At 51.4% G+C, this 19,236-nt stretch overlaps 2 protein-coding genes across 3 annotated transcripts in view; both read right to left on the bottom strand.

Moving 5' to 3' along the window:
- Positions 1-11,649, bottom strand: part of LIMD1 (LIM domain containing 1) — a 35,318-nt gene extending 23,669 nt beyond the window's left edge. Inside the window, exon 1 of the mRNA XM_068152828.1 lies at positions 10,457-11,649. Coding sequence (XP_068008929.1) covers positions 10,457-11,555 — 1,099 coding nt within the window. The 5' untranslated portion in view covers positions 11,556-11,649. The remainder of the gene's footprint in view (positions 1-10,456) is intronic.
- LARS2 (leucyl-tRNA synthetase 2, mitochondrial) overlaps positions 2,354-19,236 on the bottom strand; it is an 85,879-nt gene continuing 68,996 nt past the window's right edge. Inside the window, exon 23 of one of the 2 annotated variants that reach the window (XR_010989055.1) lies at positions 2,354-2,371. The gene's annotated coding sequence lies outside the window, so the exon portion shown is untranslated. Of the gene's footprint in view, positions 2,372-18,112; positions 18,815-19,236 lie in introns of those variants that run through there. The other variant, XR_010989054.1, reaches the window with a different exon arrangement.

Genomic DNA, 19,236 nt, shown 5'->3' with positions numbered 1-19,236 from the left:
ACATCTGCACTGATGATCTGGATGAGGGGGTCGAGTCAGTCATCAGCAAGTTCACAGATGACACCAAGTTAGGGGCAGATGTTGGTCAGTTAGAGGGCAGAAAGGCTCTGCAGAGGGACCTCAACCGACTGGACAGGTGGGCAGAGTCCAATGGGATGGCATTCAACAAGTCCAAGTGCCGAGTGCTGCACTTTGGCCACAACAACCCCATGCAGAGCTACAGGCTGGGGTTGGAGTGGCTGAGAGCTGCCAATCAGAGAGGGACCTGGGGGTACTGATCGACAGCCACCTGAATATGAGCCAGCAGTGTGCCTAGGTGGCCAAGAAGGCCAATGGCATCCTGGCCTGCATTAGGAATAGTGTGGCCAGCAGGAGCAGGGAGGTCATTGTGCCCCTGTACTCTGCTTTGGTTAGGCCACACCTTGAGTACTGTGTCCAGTTCTGGGCCCCTCAGTTTAAGAAGGACATCGAAACACTTGAACGTGTCCAGAGAAGGGCAACAAGGCTGGGGAGAGGCCTTGAGCACAAGCCCTATGAGGAGAGGCTGAGGGAGCTGGGATTGTTTAGCCTGGAGAAGAGGAGGCTCAGGGGTGACCTCATTGCCCTCTACAACTACCTGAAAGGTGGTTGTAGCCAGGAAGGGGTTGGTCTCTTCTCCCAGGCAACCAGCACCAGAACAAGGGGACACAGTCTCATGCTGCACCAGGGGAGGTTTAGGCTGGAGGTGAGGAGAAAGTTCTTCACTGAGAGAGTCATTCGTCATTGGAATGTGCTGCCCAGGGAAGTGGTGGAGTCACCATCCCTGGAGCTGTTCAAGAGGAGATTGGACGTGGCACTTGGTGCCATGGTCTAGTCATGAGGTCTGTGGTGAGAGGTTGGACTCGATGATCCTCGAGGTCTCTTCCAACCTTAGTGATACTATGATACTGTGAAACTAAGGTTCTCCCACCAAACCAGCTGGACTACCCAACACACACCTCTCTTCCCTCTGTCAGTCAGGTCTGCACAGAGCTCCAGTGTAGGCTCTACCTACAGACCATGTATCCCGACCAGATGTTCCTGTCCACCTCGTCAAGACAAGAAAGAAGTCAGTTTTAAGGAGAAGATACCTGTCAGTGGCAGCAGCCAAGGTGGTGACTCTCAGGCTGCCCATGGGGCAAAGGAGTCAGAATCATACAAACATTTTGCTTGGAAGAGACCTCTGAAATCATCAAGGCCAAACATTAACCCAGCACTGCCAAGTCTACCACTAAACCACATCCCTCAGCACCACATCTACAAGGCTTTTACATTGCTCCAGAGATGACAACTCCACCACTGCCCTGGGCAGCCTGTTCCAGGGTTTGACAACTCTTTCAGTGAAGACATTTTTCCTAATGTCCAACCTAAAGCTCCCTTGGCACAACTTGAAGCCATTTCCTGGTGCCTGTTACTTAGGAGGAGACCAACTCCAGTCTCTGATGACCTCCTTTCAAGTAGCTGTAGAGAGTGGGAAGGTCTGCCCTGAGGCTCCTTTTCCCCAGGCTAAACATCCTTGTGAATGCAACAGGCAGGTTTTCAAGCAACATCACCCTTTAGCTACCTCTCAATAAGCAAAGACCTACCCCAAAAGGGCAGTGCAAAGGACAAACAGAGGATGTGCTTCTGTCTCTGGTCCATGACAACTCTGTGGACATGACTTCACCTCCAAGTCTGTCCTCCCAGCATTGCTCACTATCATTCCTCCCAGCTCTTGAACTCCCCAGGGCAGGACCTGTCGGTCACATCTCGCTCTTCCTGACCCAAAGAGAGGGAGAGCATCATCTTGCTGGAGATCCTCAGTTATCCTGTGGTTAACTAAACCTCACCTCTTTTGGGACACCAAGCTCCAGAGTAACTGGAAAAGTTTAATGGAAACTAAGAAGAAAGCCGACATACTTATGACAGCTGGAGGGGAACTCCCAGCTCTGGCAGCACCACTCTGGCACTCCCAGGATGGTTAACAATTTTCTGCTGAAGCTGGTATCTCCAGCCAGCAGCTTTCACACTCCAGAGCCCTTTGCAGCAGTGCACACATGGCTGCAGAAAAGCAGAGACTTCATTTGCCCAGAGCTGACTTGGCTCTCTGTGCTGCAGCTGCCTGCGTGCATTCCAGCAGCACACTAAGAGCCATCCCAGTGCTGCTCCCAGCCCCACGGCACGGAGAGCCAGAGCCCAAGCTGACACAAACCTGGACAGAAGGCTGCAGAGAGTCATTAGTTACTCTGCTTTGTCCAAATCTGACCTGAACTGAAAGGCTGGCTTGGCTGTGGGCCCGCCCTGGCGTGCAGTCTGGCACCAAGTTAACACAGCTTGCTGCTGCATCTTGAACCAAGCAGATTTGTCTCATTTACTGCAAGAAACATGTGAAGAAAGCACAAGATGAACCATGCAGGCATTACCAACAGAAAGAAAAGACAAGACAAGAAACAAACTTTGGTTTTCCAAATGGAAGTGTCCTCCCAGACTGTGCAGGGCCCGCGGCAGCCCAAGCTGCTGTGCAATCATCTGGCACAAGCTAACCCTTCCTCACCAAATTCCCTCCTGACTACAGCAACGCTGAGCAGAGTTTTGACAGAGGAAAACCTGCCAGTTTTGGTGCTCAGAAATTTCTTTCCATGCCATCCTCCAGGCTTTCCACAGAACTTATGTATTTATCGCATTTTCCCCTTCTCCATGCCAGTGAGTGACTGCTACAGAAAAAAATCCCCAGTGTGCTCCAGTGTCCTCTTCTCCAGGAGAAGACAGTGGCCCTGAACGGGGATGAGCAGCAAGGAGAAGCAGGAGGCACAGCAGCCAAGTGCAGGTGTGGCACATGGCAAAGGTGCTGGCAGGTACCTAAAGCCACTGTGAAATACCCCAGGGCAAAGGCCAGGGAGGGCAGGAGCAGCCTCTGCAAAACAAAGCCACTGAATGGAAGGACTTATAAAATAAAGTGACAATGTGATCTGTGCAAACTACACCCTGCTGCCTTAGCCAGCTCTGTCAGAGCTATAAATATCTAGAGGTGTCCTGTGGCAAGGCTGGTGATCTGCAAATGGCACTATGGCAAACCTGTGCAGAGTTTATGCACTTGTGTCTGCTGCATCTGCCTTGAAAGCCAACTACATCTCAGACTCACAGAATTACTGACGCTGGGAAAGACCTCTGAGATCATCAAGTCCAGAATATGACCTAACACCATGACACCAGCTAAACCATGACACCAAGTGCCATATCCAGGCTTTTCTTAAAGACCTCCAGTGATGGTGACTCCACCACCTCCCTGGGCAGTCCATCCCAGTGCCTAATCAGCCTTTCTGTGAGGAAGTGCTTCCTAATATCTAACCTGAACCTCCCTTGGTGCAGTTTCAGGCCATGCCCTCTTGTCCTGTCACCGGCTGCCTGGGAGAAGGGCCTGACCACCACCTGACTACAACTTCCTTTTAAGTAGTTGTAGAGAGTGATAAGGTCCCCTCTAAGTCTCCTCTTCTCCAGGCTAAACACCCCCAGCTCCCTCAGCCTTTCTTCATACAACTTTCCCTCCAGCCCCCTTACCAGTCTTGTCACTCTCCTCTGGACCCACTCCAGCACCTCAATATCCTTCCTGAAGTGAGCGGCCCAGATCTGCACAGTGCTCGAGGTGAGGCCTCACCAGTGCTGAGTACAGGGACAGAATTCCACCCCTGCTGCCCACACTATTCTTGATACAGGCCAGAATGCCACTGGCCTTCCGTGCCCCCTGGGCACACTGCTGGGTCAGTAGCAATTACTCTAGAAACAAGACTTGGCTTCTTCCAGATACAATGTTCTTAAGTATTTCAGGAAACATACTTGAGCCTTCAGCTCTGACTCTCAGCACAGATAGCTGGAAAGGGCAGGGGGGAAGTGATTTTTCTGGGGTTTTCTTTTTGTTTCTTTTGCTGTTTGCTCCCTGCCACCACAAGGATCTGGTTCCTGGCTCAGGCTATGCAAGGCAACAGCGATACCTGGTGCTGCTGGTGGCCAGTCACTGAGCTCAGCAACAGCTGTGTGCAGCCAGCCTGACAGAAGGCAGCACAGCTTCTGCCAGCACCAATTCCTTCTGAAATTCCATCTTTGAACTCAGATGATGTTATTAAGGCAAAAGGCAAGTTCCTCTTTCACCACCCCGATGACAAGCCCAGAGCCCCGGGGAACTCACGGTGCTGAGCACTGGCAGCAGGGCAGCCAGGTTTGGAAAGGGAAAGGGAAATTGCTGATTTCGGCTCAATTTCTCCCAGCTGCCCAGCCGGGCCCTGCACAACAAAGAAATCTCTGTTCCCTTTCGCATCATGTGGGAAGCAACCGCCTGCACTGCAGCTGAGTGCCTAACAAAGGGACCTTTGGGGCAGAGCTGGGACCGAGAACGTGCCCCGACAGCCGCTGCCCAGGGCTCCCAGGGCGCCGGCTCAGCACCGCAAACCAGGAGGAGGAGGTGGGACTATGTCTCAGCACTGCAAACCAGGAGAAGGATGCCGACCAGGAGCAGCCCTGAGAGATCAAGTAGGTCTGATGCAGATCTGCAGGGCTATCAGAAATGGAATTAAACCTGGTGGGGAGGCTAAAATACCAGTCCCACTCTCAGAGTTCAACAAGTGCACTCCCTCTGACCATCATTCTCCAGGCCCTCGGAGACATTCTTCCCTCTACATGTTGCTATCCCACACTCACCAGAAGGAGCTCACTTACTTACTGTGGTCCACTCACCAAAAATTCAACAAAGACACACTGAACAGCAGCATTTTCTGGGACTGGCCAGCATATGACTTATTTCTATGTGCCAGACTTCACCTATTTACAAACCAAGAACACAGCTTCCCAGCAGCATCCTTCATCCTTCTTCTCAGCAGCATCCAGGACTGCCAAGCTTTCCTGCTTGTGCTCCCAGTTGGGTTTGCTTAAGACCAGTGCTTAATTTTGGAGGCTTGAATGTGGCAGTGTGGTGAGATTTGCTTGTCATGTCAGTCTGGTGCTAGGTAAGAGGAACACAGTGGCAGCACAATTCTGGTAGTGTGGGTAAGGAGCTAACCCAGAAACAGCATTTGGAAGAGAGTCTGTCCCACTCCTGGCACCTACTCCAGGCAAGCCACACTTCCATGATCAGCTTGACCCTTCTCCATCACATGTAACTGGGTTTTGCCCTCTCCTTACAAGAGGCTGAATTCATGCTGAAGAGTCCCCAGATGCACTTAGAAGAAACTCCCAGAGCCCCACAAAAGATTTCACCAATGTGATGCTCAGTTCTTTGGGTTTCACTTTAGACCTTCTCCAGAAGCTGAAGCCACTTTCCCAAGGCTCAGCTGCACCAAGTCATTTCTCCACTGGACCCTACACACAACACAGGCTGTGTGCTTCGCTGTGCTGTGCAATGCCTCCTGCTGGGAAGCTCATTTCAAGGAGACGTAGGGGCCTGTGTGTGACTGAGTGCCCATAAAAGCTGGCAGTTTGACCCTGTCTAGCACTGGGTGACTGGGCTGTCACTCAGTGGCAGCAATGACATACAGGTACTGCCTGCCCAAACAACCACAGAGCCAGGAAGGGCAATTTTTCTGTACCATTTTTGCATGCCACTTTCTTCCCTGCTGCCTTTGCTGCAATGAGTGGTGTCCACACTGACAGAGAAGGACAAGAATGCCATCAGACCCACAGCACTGACATTTTAAGCACCTTGTAGAGATGTCAGAGATTATCTCAACTTAGGTGTCATGTGAATGAAGTTCGTTCTTCCTTTCAGTCCCCACTGCCATGGTATCCTAGCTGAAAGACAACTGCTCCTCTGCCTCAGCTTCTTCCTTTTTCTCTCCTTTTCATAGCTTTTTCCTTAGCTTGCAAGCCCAGCTGGGCTCTCAAGAGGAAGGGAGGAGTAGTGAATGTTGGTGTAATCTTGAAGAGCCATGTCCCAGGCAAATACTTACTTGCTTGGTTCCTTGCAGTGAGATAAGCTTTGCAATCTGCACACACCCACCAGTCCATGCGTTGTGATCCTTCCAGCTTTCCACCAGGACTCACCTCACCTTGCCCCTCCCTCCTCTCTGCTACAGGCAGACACCCTCTTCCAGCCACAGTGTTCTCCTGGGAGCAGGCAGTAAGGGATGCCGCTGCTCATTCCCAGTGAGTACCACCATCAGCAGCACCCACCTACAAAAACCTCAGAAGAACTTTCACTTCAATCACAAATTCTCCACTTAGCAGCCCTAAAATAGAACCACAGAATGACTTGGGTTGGAAGGCACCTCAGAGATCATCCACTCCAACCTCCCCACCATGGGCAGGGACACCTCTCAACTAGACTCAGCTGCTCAAAGCCTCATTCAACCTGGCTTTGAGAATCCCCAGGGAAGAGGCATACACAGCTGCTTTGGGCATCCTATTCCAGAGACTCACCATCCTCATACTGAAGAATTTCTTCCTCAGATCCAGTCTAACCCTGCTCTCCCTCAGCTTCAAACCATTCCCCCTTGTCCTGTCTCTAGACACCCTCATGAAAAGTCCCTCTGCAGCCTTCCTGTAGGATCCCTTTAGGTATTGGAAGGCAGCTCTAAGGTCTCCCTGGAGCCTTCTCTTCTCCAGGCTGAACAACCCCAGCTCCCTCAGCCTGTCACCAAAGCATCCCAGTGCACCACCATCAGTAGTCTGGTGAAGGCCACAAGCCTGTACAGCCTTGAAGCCAAGCAAGCTGTGGTTTCAGCAGTGGGATGCTGCACTATGCAAAGGCTTTCAAAAAGCAGTGCTGGCCTTTCAGCTGAGGGCACCCACTCCAAGGTGCTGGGTTCCAGCTCTGCACAGCGCTCAGCCATTCAGCTACTGTTCTGTTCCTGCCAAGGGGAAGTCTGCAGACTTTACTGAGGGATGGCCTCTGCTTGACTGCTGGGAAGCATCCCAGCGTTTTGGTGCAAAAAAGGATGCCTGGAGCCCTCCTAAAATAGCTGCAGATTATCAGCTCTGCTCTAAACACAAAGGGAGCCAGACCTTGGCACCTAGCAAATATTTGTAACAAGAAATCTATTTCTAAACATAGCTTTAAAAAAAAGCTGTAGGTAAGGGTGCAAATGGCCTTCCTTCATCAGATGGAGATTCCCATCTAGCTACCCTGCACAAGCCCTGCTAAAATCACACACTACACCCCTAAAAGCACCCAGCTCTGCCTGCAGACCAAGCAAGTCTGTGGTAACACAAACACATGGCAAAATGTTCCCTGCACACCCTGCCACCCCTCAGCGAGGTCTCTCCCCTACCAAGTGACTTCCAGGCAGGTGCTTGGTTTGGTTGTGCACCTGGAAACTCCTCTGGCACCGGTCCTCTGGACAGCGCCACCTCCCCTGTCCCGAAACGTCTGCACTGCTCTGCGGGTGTGGAGGAGCTGCAACTGCCCCAGCCACTCCTGCTCAGCAGTCAGCTGCAACTCTCCTACTCACCTCCCGTTTCCCAAGTGGAGAGGAAGGCTGATGCACCCAAAGGAACACCGTGGAAAATCAATGGGATTCAGGCCCCTTCCTCCTGGATGTTCCCAGGAAACAGCACACCAAAAACCTGGAGATAACCTCACAGGGACCTGGGGCCCCTTCTCTTCTGCATGAGAACCTGCCCCTCCAGGGAGCAATGTCAGGATTTCCTTCCCCAGGCTGAAGCCCTGGGTGATAGGAGACTCCCTCCATCCTCCTCAACAGCCACATAAATCAAGTGAGCACCTTAGAATCCCTCCTGGAGAACCCAAACTCCTCCAGAGACACGTGCAGCCCATGCTGCACACATACAGGCCACTACTTTAAACAAAGAAAGAAAGAAAATGTCTGGCTTTGCTTGCTTCTTTCCTTTTACTCATTACACACACTCTGAGCAGGCAGTATTTAGTTCAGCAAGCTGGTGCTGACAGAGAGCCAGGCTGTCTGTTACTCCTCAGCAAAGCATCCCACCTCTGTTACACTTCGTGCCCAGCTTATGCTTCCCTTGGCTTTCACTTACAAACACTGTCATGGGGAAGGAAAAAGCAACTCCTTGCAATTACAATTAATTGCTCTCAAGTATCTGGTCTAGAGCAAGACAGATGGACTGTCTGTTAACCAGACAGACAGACCCAACTTAAAATAAGTCCACTTGTTACAAAAGCAGCACTTAAAATGAGGAGAGCTAAGTACACTGGGCATTTGCACTTCACCCCTGCTTTCATTTCCTGGCTCTGGTGTACTGCAAACCTGCCACATTAGACTTCCCTTTGCTGGGGGAAGGTCTGTCACAAAACCAACTGTCTGTTCTGCTTATTGCTATTGCATTGAAGTGTCCTCAAGTTTGCTGTCTTGACACTGGGGTGTAGCAAATTTGGAAGACCAGCTGGGTCCTTTACCTCCAAAGGAAGTAAGGTAACTGTGAAAACAATGAAAATAAAAGTGAGAAAGAAAGGAGGAGGAGGAGGCCCAAAATGAAAACATCTCAGTACTTGCCCCTTCCTGCTCTTTGGTCTTCCCCCAGGCAGATCTGAGATGCTACAAAACTTCCCTTCTATCCTTGCCATGACTGCACTGTTTTTCCCTCTCCTTCTTCTCCTTCCCAGATGTCTCAGACACTGCACTGTGGTGGAAAACTTCCTGCCAAATGGATACCAAAATCCTCTCCAAGTAGCACTTGGAGATAGCAGCCTCCATCTCTCCTCCTTAACCAGAGCTCACCTGTACCTCAGCTGCCTGAGCAGCAGGACTCTGTGGTGCCAGAATCATTCCTGCTCCGCTACAAATTTCCTGCAGGACAAAACTCTCTCCTTGGCACTACTCCTGCCTGTGACAGAGCTGTAATAATAACCTAACCACTGACCAAGTCCGGCTTTCACACCCCATCCCCACTGACACCTGGGCTGAGGTATGATCCAGCTGGTTTATTTGCACTGTGAGGAAAAGACAGCCACAGCGAGGTGTGTTGACACCTCTCAAGCAGAGCTGAATGCTGCCTCCATCACAATGCTCCCATTTTTGAGTGCCCCCTCCCACAAGATAGTTATCCCAATCCTGTCTGTTACCAACACTTGGTCATGGCATTCAGCCCCTCCAAGACGAGGCTCCCTGAGCTCTATCAAACCACAGGATGGAAAGTGCCAAAACATGTTTCCAGGCCAGAACACTTCCAGCACAGCAGCTCGACACATCACTTCCCTGCAACAGAATGAGAAAGTGCCTGCCCTGCCACAAGGCTGAAGCCAGTCCCAGATAAACAACCTCAGCACAGTCCTCTGTGGGCAAGTGCCACTGTCTCAGACCAAGAAACACATCTTGCTATGCAGTTCCCAACTGAGCATTTGGTGGTCCATCCAGCTACATCCCCAAAGCCTGGAGTGAAGCCCATGGCTGCTCCTTGTGTGCACAGACTGCTGTTGAGCTACTCACTGACCTGACAGGCCCCTGTACAATGGCACCTGTGGATCCTGAGAAGCAAACCCTTCCTCTGCACAGGGCTGAAGAGTTTAATTTGTCCCTGCTTCTACTTTAGTGACCACAGGTCTGAAAGCACAAGGAAAATCCACACACTAGCCTTGCCCCTGTGGTTCATCAACTGCAGAGTTCTAGGCCTTCCCACCAGTGAACGACCTCTACTCTTACACCACAGAGCAGCACTGCAAAGAAGGGCAGGGGTTGTCCCTGACTTTCTGCCATCCTAGGGCAGTGAATCAGATTAATTCAGCAGGGCAGCTGACACTCTCACTAGGAAAGCTTTGCATGTAAGGGGTCTCTTCTCGCCACCAAGTGCCAGTGATAACCTCTGGAGGTGGTCTGGACTATCTGCAGACCTGAGCTTTAGGGATCAATCTGCCTACCACCTGATCTTCTGCTATCTTCAGGATCTTCACAACCAATGGGGCCTGTACAACCAATGGCACCTGGGGGCATGGGAAAACCCTGGCAAGTCTGGGAAACCACCACCTTTTTCCTGAACAGCTCCTCTTCAAAAGATCCTGCAAGCCCAGCTGGCCGTGGCTGCCTCCATGGAGGCTACCAAAAAGCCTCCCAAAAGCTCTGTGCCCTTCTCTGCGCAGGCAGCCCACGCAGGCCTGACTCTTCTGCAGGCTGGACGGCCGCCTCCCCCCAGCACGTGGTCGGGCAGCACACTTTTAAGATACTGAGAACCAGGAGCATTGTCCGGAACAGTGAAGGGCCTCCCTGCCAACAATGAAAGGGGCACTTCAAAGGATGCTGCCCCAGCTTCTTCTGGGCACTGTCCTCCCCAAAGCTGCTACTGCTTTAAGAGGTAAGATTAAAGAACAAAGTGTCACTGAAGGAAGACTCTCCAGTCCTTGTGATAAATAAAAGTTAAATAACACCCGAAAAAACTTCAAAGCTACTGAAAAAGCACAGCCAAGAAGGCATACGGAGAGGTGAATGCAACCCTGCAGGTGACAACACTGCAGTGACACTTCACAACAAACCCTTTGCACGCCGGCAGGCTGTATCCTTACCGAAGTAATCGGCCTTTGGCCGAGCATCCATCTCCTGCTCCAGGCGCTGGGTCAGCGCCTCCAGCTTCAGCTCGGCTGCTGATGGCCCCTGCTCAGGCTGTGGAAGAAGGGTCTGGCAGGGCAGCTTCACCTTTGCTGTGCTGGAGCTCTCGGGGTGTCTGGCATCCGACCACGGGCCGCTCACACCTTCCTGGTAAAGCGGCTGTGGAGGATCTGGGGCCGTCAGCCCACGCGAAGCCGGGTGTGAGGAGCCCGACTCGGGGCCGTTGGGTCGGTGGCTTTGACCATGGGCCACGAAGTGGCTGGCAGGGCTGGGATAGGCAGTGGTGTGCTGGTAGTCCACGCTCGGGGCTGTGGGCTTGGAGCCGGTGTTGAAGGACGGTGGGACGCCCTGGTACCACATCTGGTTGCCCTCTCCTTCAGCCCTGGGCCTGCAGGGCTCAGTGGGGCCTGAAACGCCACAGGCAGGCTGCACCGAGGGAGCCGAGAAGGAGGAAGACCTTTGCTGAGTCCCCAGCGTCCCCTTCTCTGATCCCGCTGAGGGTGCCGGGGGGGTCCGGGCGTGCGAGAAGGACGAGGACCTCTGTCCAGCCGGTACAGGGTCACGACCACTCCTCCTGCCTTCACTGCCATTCTCCTGCCCACCGTGGCAGGCCTGGGGGTCACCGGTGCTCCTAGCCTGCTGTTCCCCGCGTGAGGACCCAGCCCTGCGGATCCTGTCTGGCTCTGAATCCCAGCTCTGGCACCTGGCTTGGCTCACCGGGGCTTCAGCACGCGTCCCGCTCTCTCCAAAGCCACGCTCCCCTTCGTACGGCCTGGAGGCTAGGGAGGCTGGGGGCGGCTTGGCAGGGCTGGGCCGGGGGGCACTGAAGGCAGCCCCTCCATTCAGGGCGGCCATGAGCATCTCCTCCTGTTGCTGCTGCTGCTGAAGGTGGATCTTGGCCATCTTAGTGGCGAAGACCCTCCTGGTCTCCTCAAACTCGGGGTTGTTGCCGGCACCTTTGTCCACCCGAAAGAGTCCGTCCTTGGAGGCCTCGTACATGTTGAGGTCTTCAATGAACTTGCTGGCTTCCAAGCCCAGATCATCGTACTTATCCATGGCGCCTGGCTTCAGTGGGGCGAGCCCCTGCCTTCCTCCCGCTCCGCTGCTCCCACCGCCGCGGCTCCTTCCCGCCGGGCAGTGCCCGCTCCGTCCCGCCGCGCCGCCTGGCTGCGCCGCGCCCGGCCCGCGGGGGCGTACCCGGGGCGGGGGCGGGGCCGAGGGGAGCATCACGCGCGGGCCAGTGACGTCACGCTCGGGACAGCCCGCGCGGGCCGGCGAGGGGAACCGGATGAGTCATTGTAGAGTCACTTGGGTTGGAGAAGACCTTTGAGGTCGTCGAGCCCAACCCAACAGTGCCAGGTCACCGCTGAAACACGTCCCGCAGCACCACAGCTACGCGGCTCTTCAATCCCTTTCACTAGGCAGGAGCAACGGTCCCTCAGCTTTCCCCCTCCGTTCCCGTCCCTGCCGGCAGCAGTCACTGCTGTCACATCTGTCTGGTTTTGTGTTATTCCAGCTTGGCATAACGCTCCTAATACTCTCACGAAGCAATTATTTGGGAAACTTGGAAAAGCCGTGCTCTAGGAGGCTCCGCACACTGACCTCTTCTGAATCCCAAAACGACTTGGGTTTCTTTCCTAAACTGGCACCCTTTGGAAGTTCATTCCTAATTCCGAGCTAGCAGAGCATTAGTAAAGCAAGCTAATCAAGAGAAGGCACACTACAATCCGGAGTATCAGCCTCAGGAGGAGGCTGCTGGGTTTCAGCTCCAACTCTTTTGAGGTGAGGCTCTTCAGAGCTCTAGGAAATGCAAACCCATTGATGGAAAAGAAGCATGTGGAAATACACCTCTCTGTTTTCAGCCTCCAACAAGCAGCCCAAGGAAGCGTCTGTAACTTCGCCAAGGGTCTATTCTGACTTTTTTTAAGGCTCACCCACATCTTTTCAGCCATTACTTTTTAATCTCACGTCTGTAAGTCGTTCTACCGTGGGACCCACAGGAGCTCACCACCTTGGGGCTGGGGGGTCACAAGGAACCTTCTTTCCAAACAGTCACTCTGGATGCTGCTTTCACCAGCTCTGTAAAGAACATTTCCTTCCTATGCCAAAGACATCAGCTGTCTGCAGAACAATGCTTGCACAGACGACACAGAAAAGGCTGCTGAAGCCCTTTGGATAGGGAGCTGTCGTGCTCAGCTTGGCCTCCTTCCAAGCTCCACATGCATGAGCAGCCCCTTTGATGGCAAGCACCGTCAGAGGGGGTGGCAGCCAAGCAACTCAGAGGCATTTGGGTGTTTAATTCACGGCACTTTCAGCAAGTGTTAAGCAGAGAAATACCTTTGATGTTGGTGCTCGGATTTATTCTTCCTGTGAGACTTGGGCTGAGGGTATTCCCAAGCCAGCAGATGATTAACTTGAACTTTCTATGAGACTGCAGATGTAAACACTACACTAACTTGCAGACCCTTCTGCTGTGATTAGATATGGTCCCACATCTTTATAGTTCCTGTGAGTTTTACAGCCCATGCCTATTAAGAAATTAATAGGTCCACAATTGCTGTTATAGCTGAGGACCAAAATCTATGTGGCAATTTTAATGAACTTTTCTAAACCCTATCCCTTGAATAATAAAGGCCCACATTTAATGTTTTTATTCCTGTGGGCAAGCTTACACCCCGAGTTACTCATGCAAAATAATGCTGACAGCTTGTAACCCAGCCCTGCTCCACGTGGCAGTCGCAGTGGAGGAAGGCAGCAACTTGCAGAGAAGCAGCCCCAAACAGGGTTCCCCAGCTCTGGCCTGGGAGTGTCAGGCGCATCACCAGAGTGGCACAGCTCTCCAGAGCCTGTGAGGTGCCAGGGCTGATGGCAAGTTGGGGCAAAGCACTGCCTGACTGGGAGAGCAGGGAGGGCACCATCTGCCTTTGTTTCTGGCTGCCACATTTAGCTCCAGGCTCACAGTGAAGAGAGGTGGAGAAAATAACATAGAAATCTACCACACAGGTCTCATGCATCCCCCTCAATCCTTTTTCTGTCTGAGGGAAAACACCCTCAGGTTTTCAAGCCCAGCAGTAAGGGACTGTATACTTTATGGAAAAAAGATGATTAAGAAGTGCCTGGGTGACAATTTACAGCTAGTTCCTTCTCCAGTAGCAGCTCCCACAAACTCCTGCTACCTGTTTGCAGCCAAATGAACATGGGGAATCAGCAGCTAGCAGCACATCACTCTTTGTGGGCATTGCTAGGTCCAATTCCTGGTGCCCAAGGCCCCAGCTAAGGGACAGATAAGTCATTCTCCCTCTGGAGAGATTCAAAACCTACCTTGATGCAATCCTGGGCTTGGACTAAATGATCCTCAGAGGTCCCTTCCAACCCCCACCATTCTGTGACTGTCATTTTCCACAGAAGCCCAGATTATGCATGCTGCTCTGCAGCACTCTGGCATGTTTCAGCAGGAAGGTAACAAAGGCTCAGTGCTAGAATATCAACAAAGCAAATGCATAAGACAGGATTCCCTACTCTTGCAGGAGTAACACATCTCTCAGTAGTGGCACAGCATCCCTGAACTCTCAGCTGGTAACTGCACACTTTTATAGATTTTTTTTCAACAAATGTGCAATTTCTCTCCACCAGCTGGTGCCTGCAGTCAGGAGGAGGATGCACAGGGCTGGAGGGTCAGCAAGAGGGACCATCCACTTGGTGGAGAGGGAGGGAAGGTGGACAGTAGAGGCAGGAATGAAGTAAGCCCTAGGGCAGCTGTGGTTAGGAAAACTTCTCAAGCTGGGGGACAGGTTGCTGTGTGGGATGCTGTGGTGGTGGGGAGCTCAAACTTCAGCCTCTGCCTTCCAGAAAGTTTGTGGGAAGGTGGCAGGGCAGAGTTGGGAGATGTCATTCCTAATCCAGGAAATGCATGCTCACCCTGCCTGCTGTCTGCTCTGCCTGTGCATTTCAACAAGCAGGCTGTCTGCCCTCCATGCAGCCTGGGTTTGGGCATTCCCAGCTCCCAGAGGCAGGGTAGAAGCGAGTCCTGACTAATACAATACAGGGAATTAAACTCAGTCACTTCATTAAGACCAAGGGCACAGAAGAGCCAGGGCAGTGCTGGTTCAGCTTTAAGCTGCCTTTCTGGAGTGGCAGACTATGATTCTATGCTGTGGGTCCTGCAGACAGGTGAGCAGAATCACCAAGATCCCAAGCAGGATCCCAGGAAAGGAGAAAAGGCTGCTGATGCCCAAGCTGCAGCAGTTTGGCCTCCCAGAGGAAGGCTGGAGCCAGGTGGCATTTGGCTGCTGCTGTGGGTCAGTGAACATCTTTCACCTTTCCCACTTCAGTTTCTGCAGGTGCCATCAGCAGTGGTGGAGATCCCATCTCCCTTCACTGGCACTGCACAAGGCCAAACTCTTTCTTTAGATGACTGCAGGATTGCACCAAAGTAACACAGGCAGCTCTGGTGGATTTCTTAGTCCTGGCTCAGAAGAACATGGAATAGTTTCTGTTTTCTCCATTTTTTACTAAAAAGGGCCTTTTATGAGGACAAGAACTCAGCTGGAGACTTTTCAGCTCCACTTCCCTGCCTCTTTATCAGTGCATTAACACAAACAGCACCATGACCTGTGTAAGCAACACGCCTGGCCTTTAGCAATGCTGGGCTGGGAGCCCTCGGCAGGTCAGCCGACATCCTGCCTTCATCCATCATCGGCTTCACGTGGCTTGGGGGACTGGAGTGGGCTTGCCAGATGCAGTCAGTGCATCCACCCTGCTCTTCCGTGCTGTCCTAGGAGAAGCTCTCTGACTAGCAGATGTTTTTAAGTGCTCTTTCACATGGGAAAATTGGGAAGTATATATTTTTATTGCACCCTGGTTATTTCATCCAGCCACATGGATCTCCAGGGATGGAGACGTACTGAAGGAAAATATTCACTTCTGAAAGCTTCTCCAGGTTTTTTTTCATAGTGCTTTCTTGGCCTAGCCAGCACAGTGCAGCACTGCACACTTGTGTTTCTGCTTGGCTGCAATTAGCATGATTTGCTAATTACACTGCTGTGTATTTAAAGACAATCAATTTCCTTTTGTAGCAGAAAATTTCCTGCTATGCCAGTTCTCTTTGTGCTCATCAGAAACAAACCCAGGCTGCCACTGCCAGCAATGGGCCCTGCTTCTTTATCAAGGTACTCTCTTTTCTCTGCTAGTTCTGTTTGCTGTTCCTCGTCAGTGCATTGGATCACCTACAGCTCCTAGGACGAGGTGTATTTCACTTGGCACCAAGCAGCTACTGGAGAGCAGCTTCCCTTGCTTGGCAGCTGTTGCATCTCCTCTGATGAGTGGACTGGGAGAATCCTGCATCTGGGTCAGGGCAATCCCAAGCATCAATATAGAGCAGTGACTGGACTTGAAAGCATACCTGAAGAAAAGGACTTGGGGGGTGCTGGTGGAGGAGAAGCTCAACATGAGCCACCAGTGTGCACTTGCAGTCCAGGAAGCCAATCACATTCTGGGTTGCATCAAGAGAAGCATAACCAGCAGGACAAGGGAAGTGATTCTCCCCTTCTATTCCGCTCTGGTGAGACCCCACCTGGAGTACTGCATCCAGTTCTGGAGCTCCAAGAAAGATAGGGACATGCTGGAGTGTGTCCCAAGAAGGGACACGAGGATGATCAGAGGGCTGGAACATCTCTCCTATGAGGACAGACTGAGAGAGTTGGAGTTGTTCAGTCTGGAAAGTTCCAAGGAGACCTTATTGTGGCCTTTCAGTATCAGAAGGGGGGTACAAGAAAGCTGGGGAGGGACTTTTTAGGGTGTAAGGTAGTGATAGGACTGGGGGGAATGGAGCTAAACTAGAAATGGGTAGATTCAGATTGGATGTTAGGAAGAAGTTCTTCCCCATGAGGGTGGTGAGACACTGGAACAGGTTGCCCAGGGAGGTGGTAGAAGCCTCATCCCTGGAGGTTTTGAAGGCCAGGTTGGATGTGGCTTTGAGCAACCTGATCCAGTGTGAGGTGCTGGCAGGTGTATTAGAACTAGATGATCCTTGAGGTCCCTCCCAACCCTGACAATTCTATGAATCTTGGACTGTTTGTGCTCAGGTTTAGCATGTGTGAAAAACTAGTGGCAGATAAGGAAGCTGAAAGTCTGAGATGTGAGCATGAGCCTCCCCCTTGCAACCAGCCCAGAACGTGTGCTCCTGTCTAGCAAGCACAAAGGTTTGATCTTCTGTTCCTGTTAGTGTCTGTGCTCTGCTTAGAGTGATACTGGAGAGGAGCAGGATCTTCAAACAAAATAATTTCTTATGGCCCACATGCCCCATGCTGAGTGTCACAAACCCAAGCAGAATGTGAGTGTCCAGCTCATATGTGAGCTTTTCCCATTTTGGCAGCCTGAAGCAGACCGCAAACTGCAGGTGAGCACCCCAGCAGATGTGCTGGGTGTTCTATAGTTGGGGTAATTTTGATGTGGTTCCCATCACTCTGTCAAAAGTTGGGGCCATGTTCACCTGATAACAAACACAAGCATCCACTTGACTTTGCCTGAGTTTCCAGTCTCTCATGGCTAAAGGTTGGCAGGCAGAACAAAAGCCATCAGGCCTCCTCCCTGCAGCATCAAAAAACACCACCCAGAAACACCAACACCTCAGAAACAATGGGAGGCTTGCTCAGGCTCTCACCACACATAAACTACAGCTCACATTGTATGGAAGGTGATGGTAGTTTGCAACTCTCCAGGGCTAAATCCAGACCTGAACTTGCCCAATCCAAGGCTTTGCTTGAGCGAGATAAGCACAAGACAGGGAGGTTGTGTGTGACCCAGGCTCCTGGAACAGGCAGGGGCAGGGATCGGCAAATGCTTTGTGGTACCGGAAAGTCACTTTAGCAGGAAAGGGAAAAAAATCCCACCTTTCCTCTGCATGGCAGGCAAGATCTCTTCTGTCATCTGGGCTGCAGATGAGAGTGCTGATCCTGGCCCCTCCTGCACACACATTATGCTCCTGTTCTCCTCCTGCTATGCTTTGGACATGCTAAAAACTGCTCTGATCTACTGCAATCAGCTTTGTGCTTCTGCTTCAAGACATAAACCCCACTGCCATCAAAACCCCAAACAGCTGTAGCTCAGGAACATTTTTTTGAGTCAAAAGCACAAATTACCTGGACTGATAGAAATCAGTGGGCTAAGAAGTGTACCCACCACTTGGGCTCTGGCAATAGATCTGCTTCACGTTCAACACTTCTCTTACAGCACAGTCTTTTGGCACAAAATCAGCTTAGATCCTAATAGGAGGGCACCGAAGGAACGAAGCAGAGGGAAAAGCATCCAGCAAAACCAGCCTATGCACTTCCTGCCTGGTAAATACACAGAAAGCAACTGCCCTCTCTGGAAGCTGCATTAAGTATTGCTAAAGCAGAGAAAATTCAGGCATTTCTCCCCTGTACAGCCTGAACCACCAAGTGATGCCTACAGCTGGGTTCCTCCAGCAAACACCTAGTGGCACTGACAGCAAGAAACCCTGGGCTGCTCCCAGCTCTGCACTGCCTGCTCCCAGCTCTGCACTGCCTGCTCCCAATTCTGCACTGCCTGCAGCATCTGTTGGAAGGCAGCATGGGGCAGCCAGGCCTCCAACATCTTTCTTCTCTCCTGTCATTTTTAAAAGCTTTTATATTTACACCAAACAGATCACCTTTCCCCCACAGAAAAACAACTCTGCTGAAATGGTTTCACAGGGTGTGTTGAGCTTTTATACAGACCAAAAACATAGAAGCACAGAACTGTGCTGTGCTACAGATGTGACTTTAAAGGACCTCTTTCACAGTCCTGCTAGGGGCTGCTGAATGGGAGTTTCATGAATTTATAACAACATATATGTCAGGCAGACACTGGAATTCAAATTATTTTAACTCCAACTAAAGGCCTGTGTTTGAATCTCTCAATGCATTCCTTTGTGGCTGAGATTTCTGGACTCTTAAAACTGCACAGAGCGTATCTTCACTGTAAATATTCCATTTCTTAGTCATTCTTGTGTCAAAGGACTGCTGGGGAGAAAATGTGCACAAGTGTGGTCCAGGAGGAAGCAGAAATCAGAAGAGTTTTGTTGCAGAAGTGGAGATGTGCAGAACCAAATCTGCTGGCTGAGCCTGGCATTTGTGTTGATAGCTGGATCTCTGGTACCAAAAATGCATAACCTCTCAAAGGAATGCCAGGATTGCTTAGCTGGTGCTCACACTGCAACATGAAATGTCTTGAGCTGAGTTGCTTAGGATCTGCTGAACTTATTTAGTCTTCTGTCGGAGATTTTAGGTGGTTTTATAGCCTGGATGGCTGCTGGGCTGGAGGATTAACAGAGACTTACCTTTGTGTTCACCAAGCTGGTTGTTATTGCTGACTTCACAACTGTCAAAATGGTCCCTAAGAGGCTGCCTTATTGGGCTGCTTAGCTTACTGTCTGTTATAGACAAGACAGCCTTACACAACGAGCCCTGGAACTGTCCCTTTGGAAACCTTGTTTCAAGCATTTGCTAAAAACAATAAACATTTCCATGTGGATGTACAAATAAACTGGTTGAAATTAGAATGGCTTTGTGTTTGATCAGTCTGACTGATTTCTAGAAACATGATGTCTATTTCCACTCAGTGAACCACTCATTTGAAAAAGAAACACATTTCAAGTTCTACTAAAATCACACTGCCTGCCTTCCCCACTGCTGCGTTTCTAGCAGCCAACTCACCCCTTCCTTGAGGCCCATGAAAG

The sequence above is a fragment of the Melanerpes formicivorus genome, unplaced genomic scaffold, assembly GCF_026170545.1.
Source record: "Melanerpes formicivorus ecotype bairdi unplaced genomic scaffold, bMelFor1.0.p_v2 SCAF_24, whole genome shotgun sequence".
Lineage (NCBI taxonomy): Eukaryota > Metazoa > Chordata > Aves > Piciformes > Picidae > Melanerpes > Melanerpes formicivorus.
Note: the sequence above shows the minus strand (reverse complement) of the source record. Positions and strands in the feature narration are given on the sequence as shown.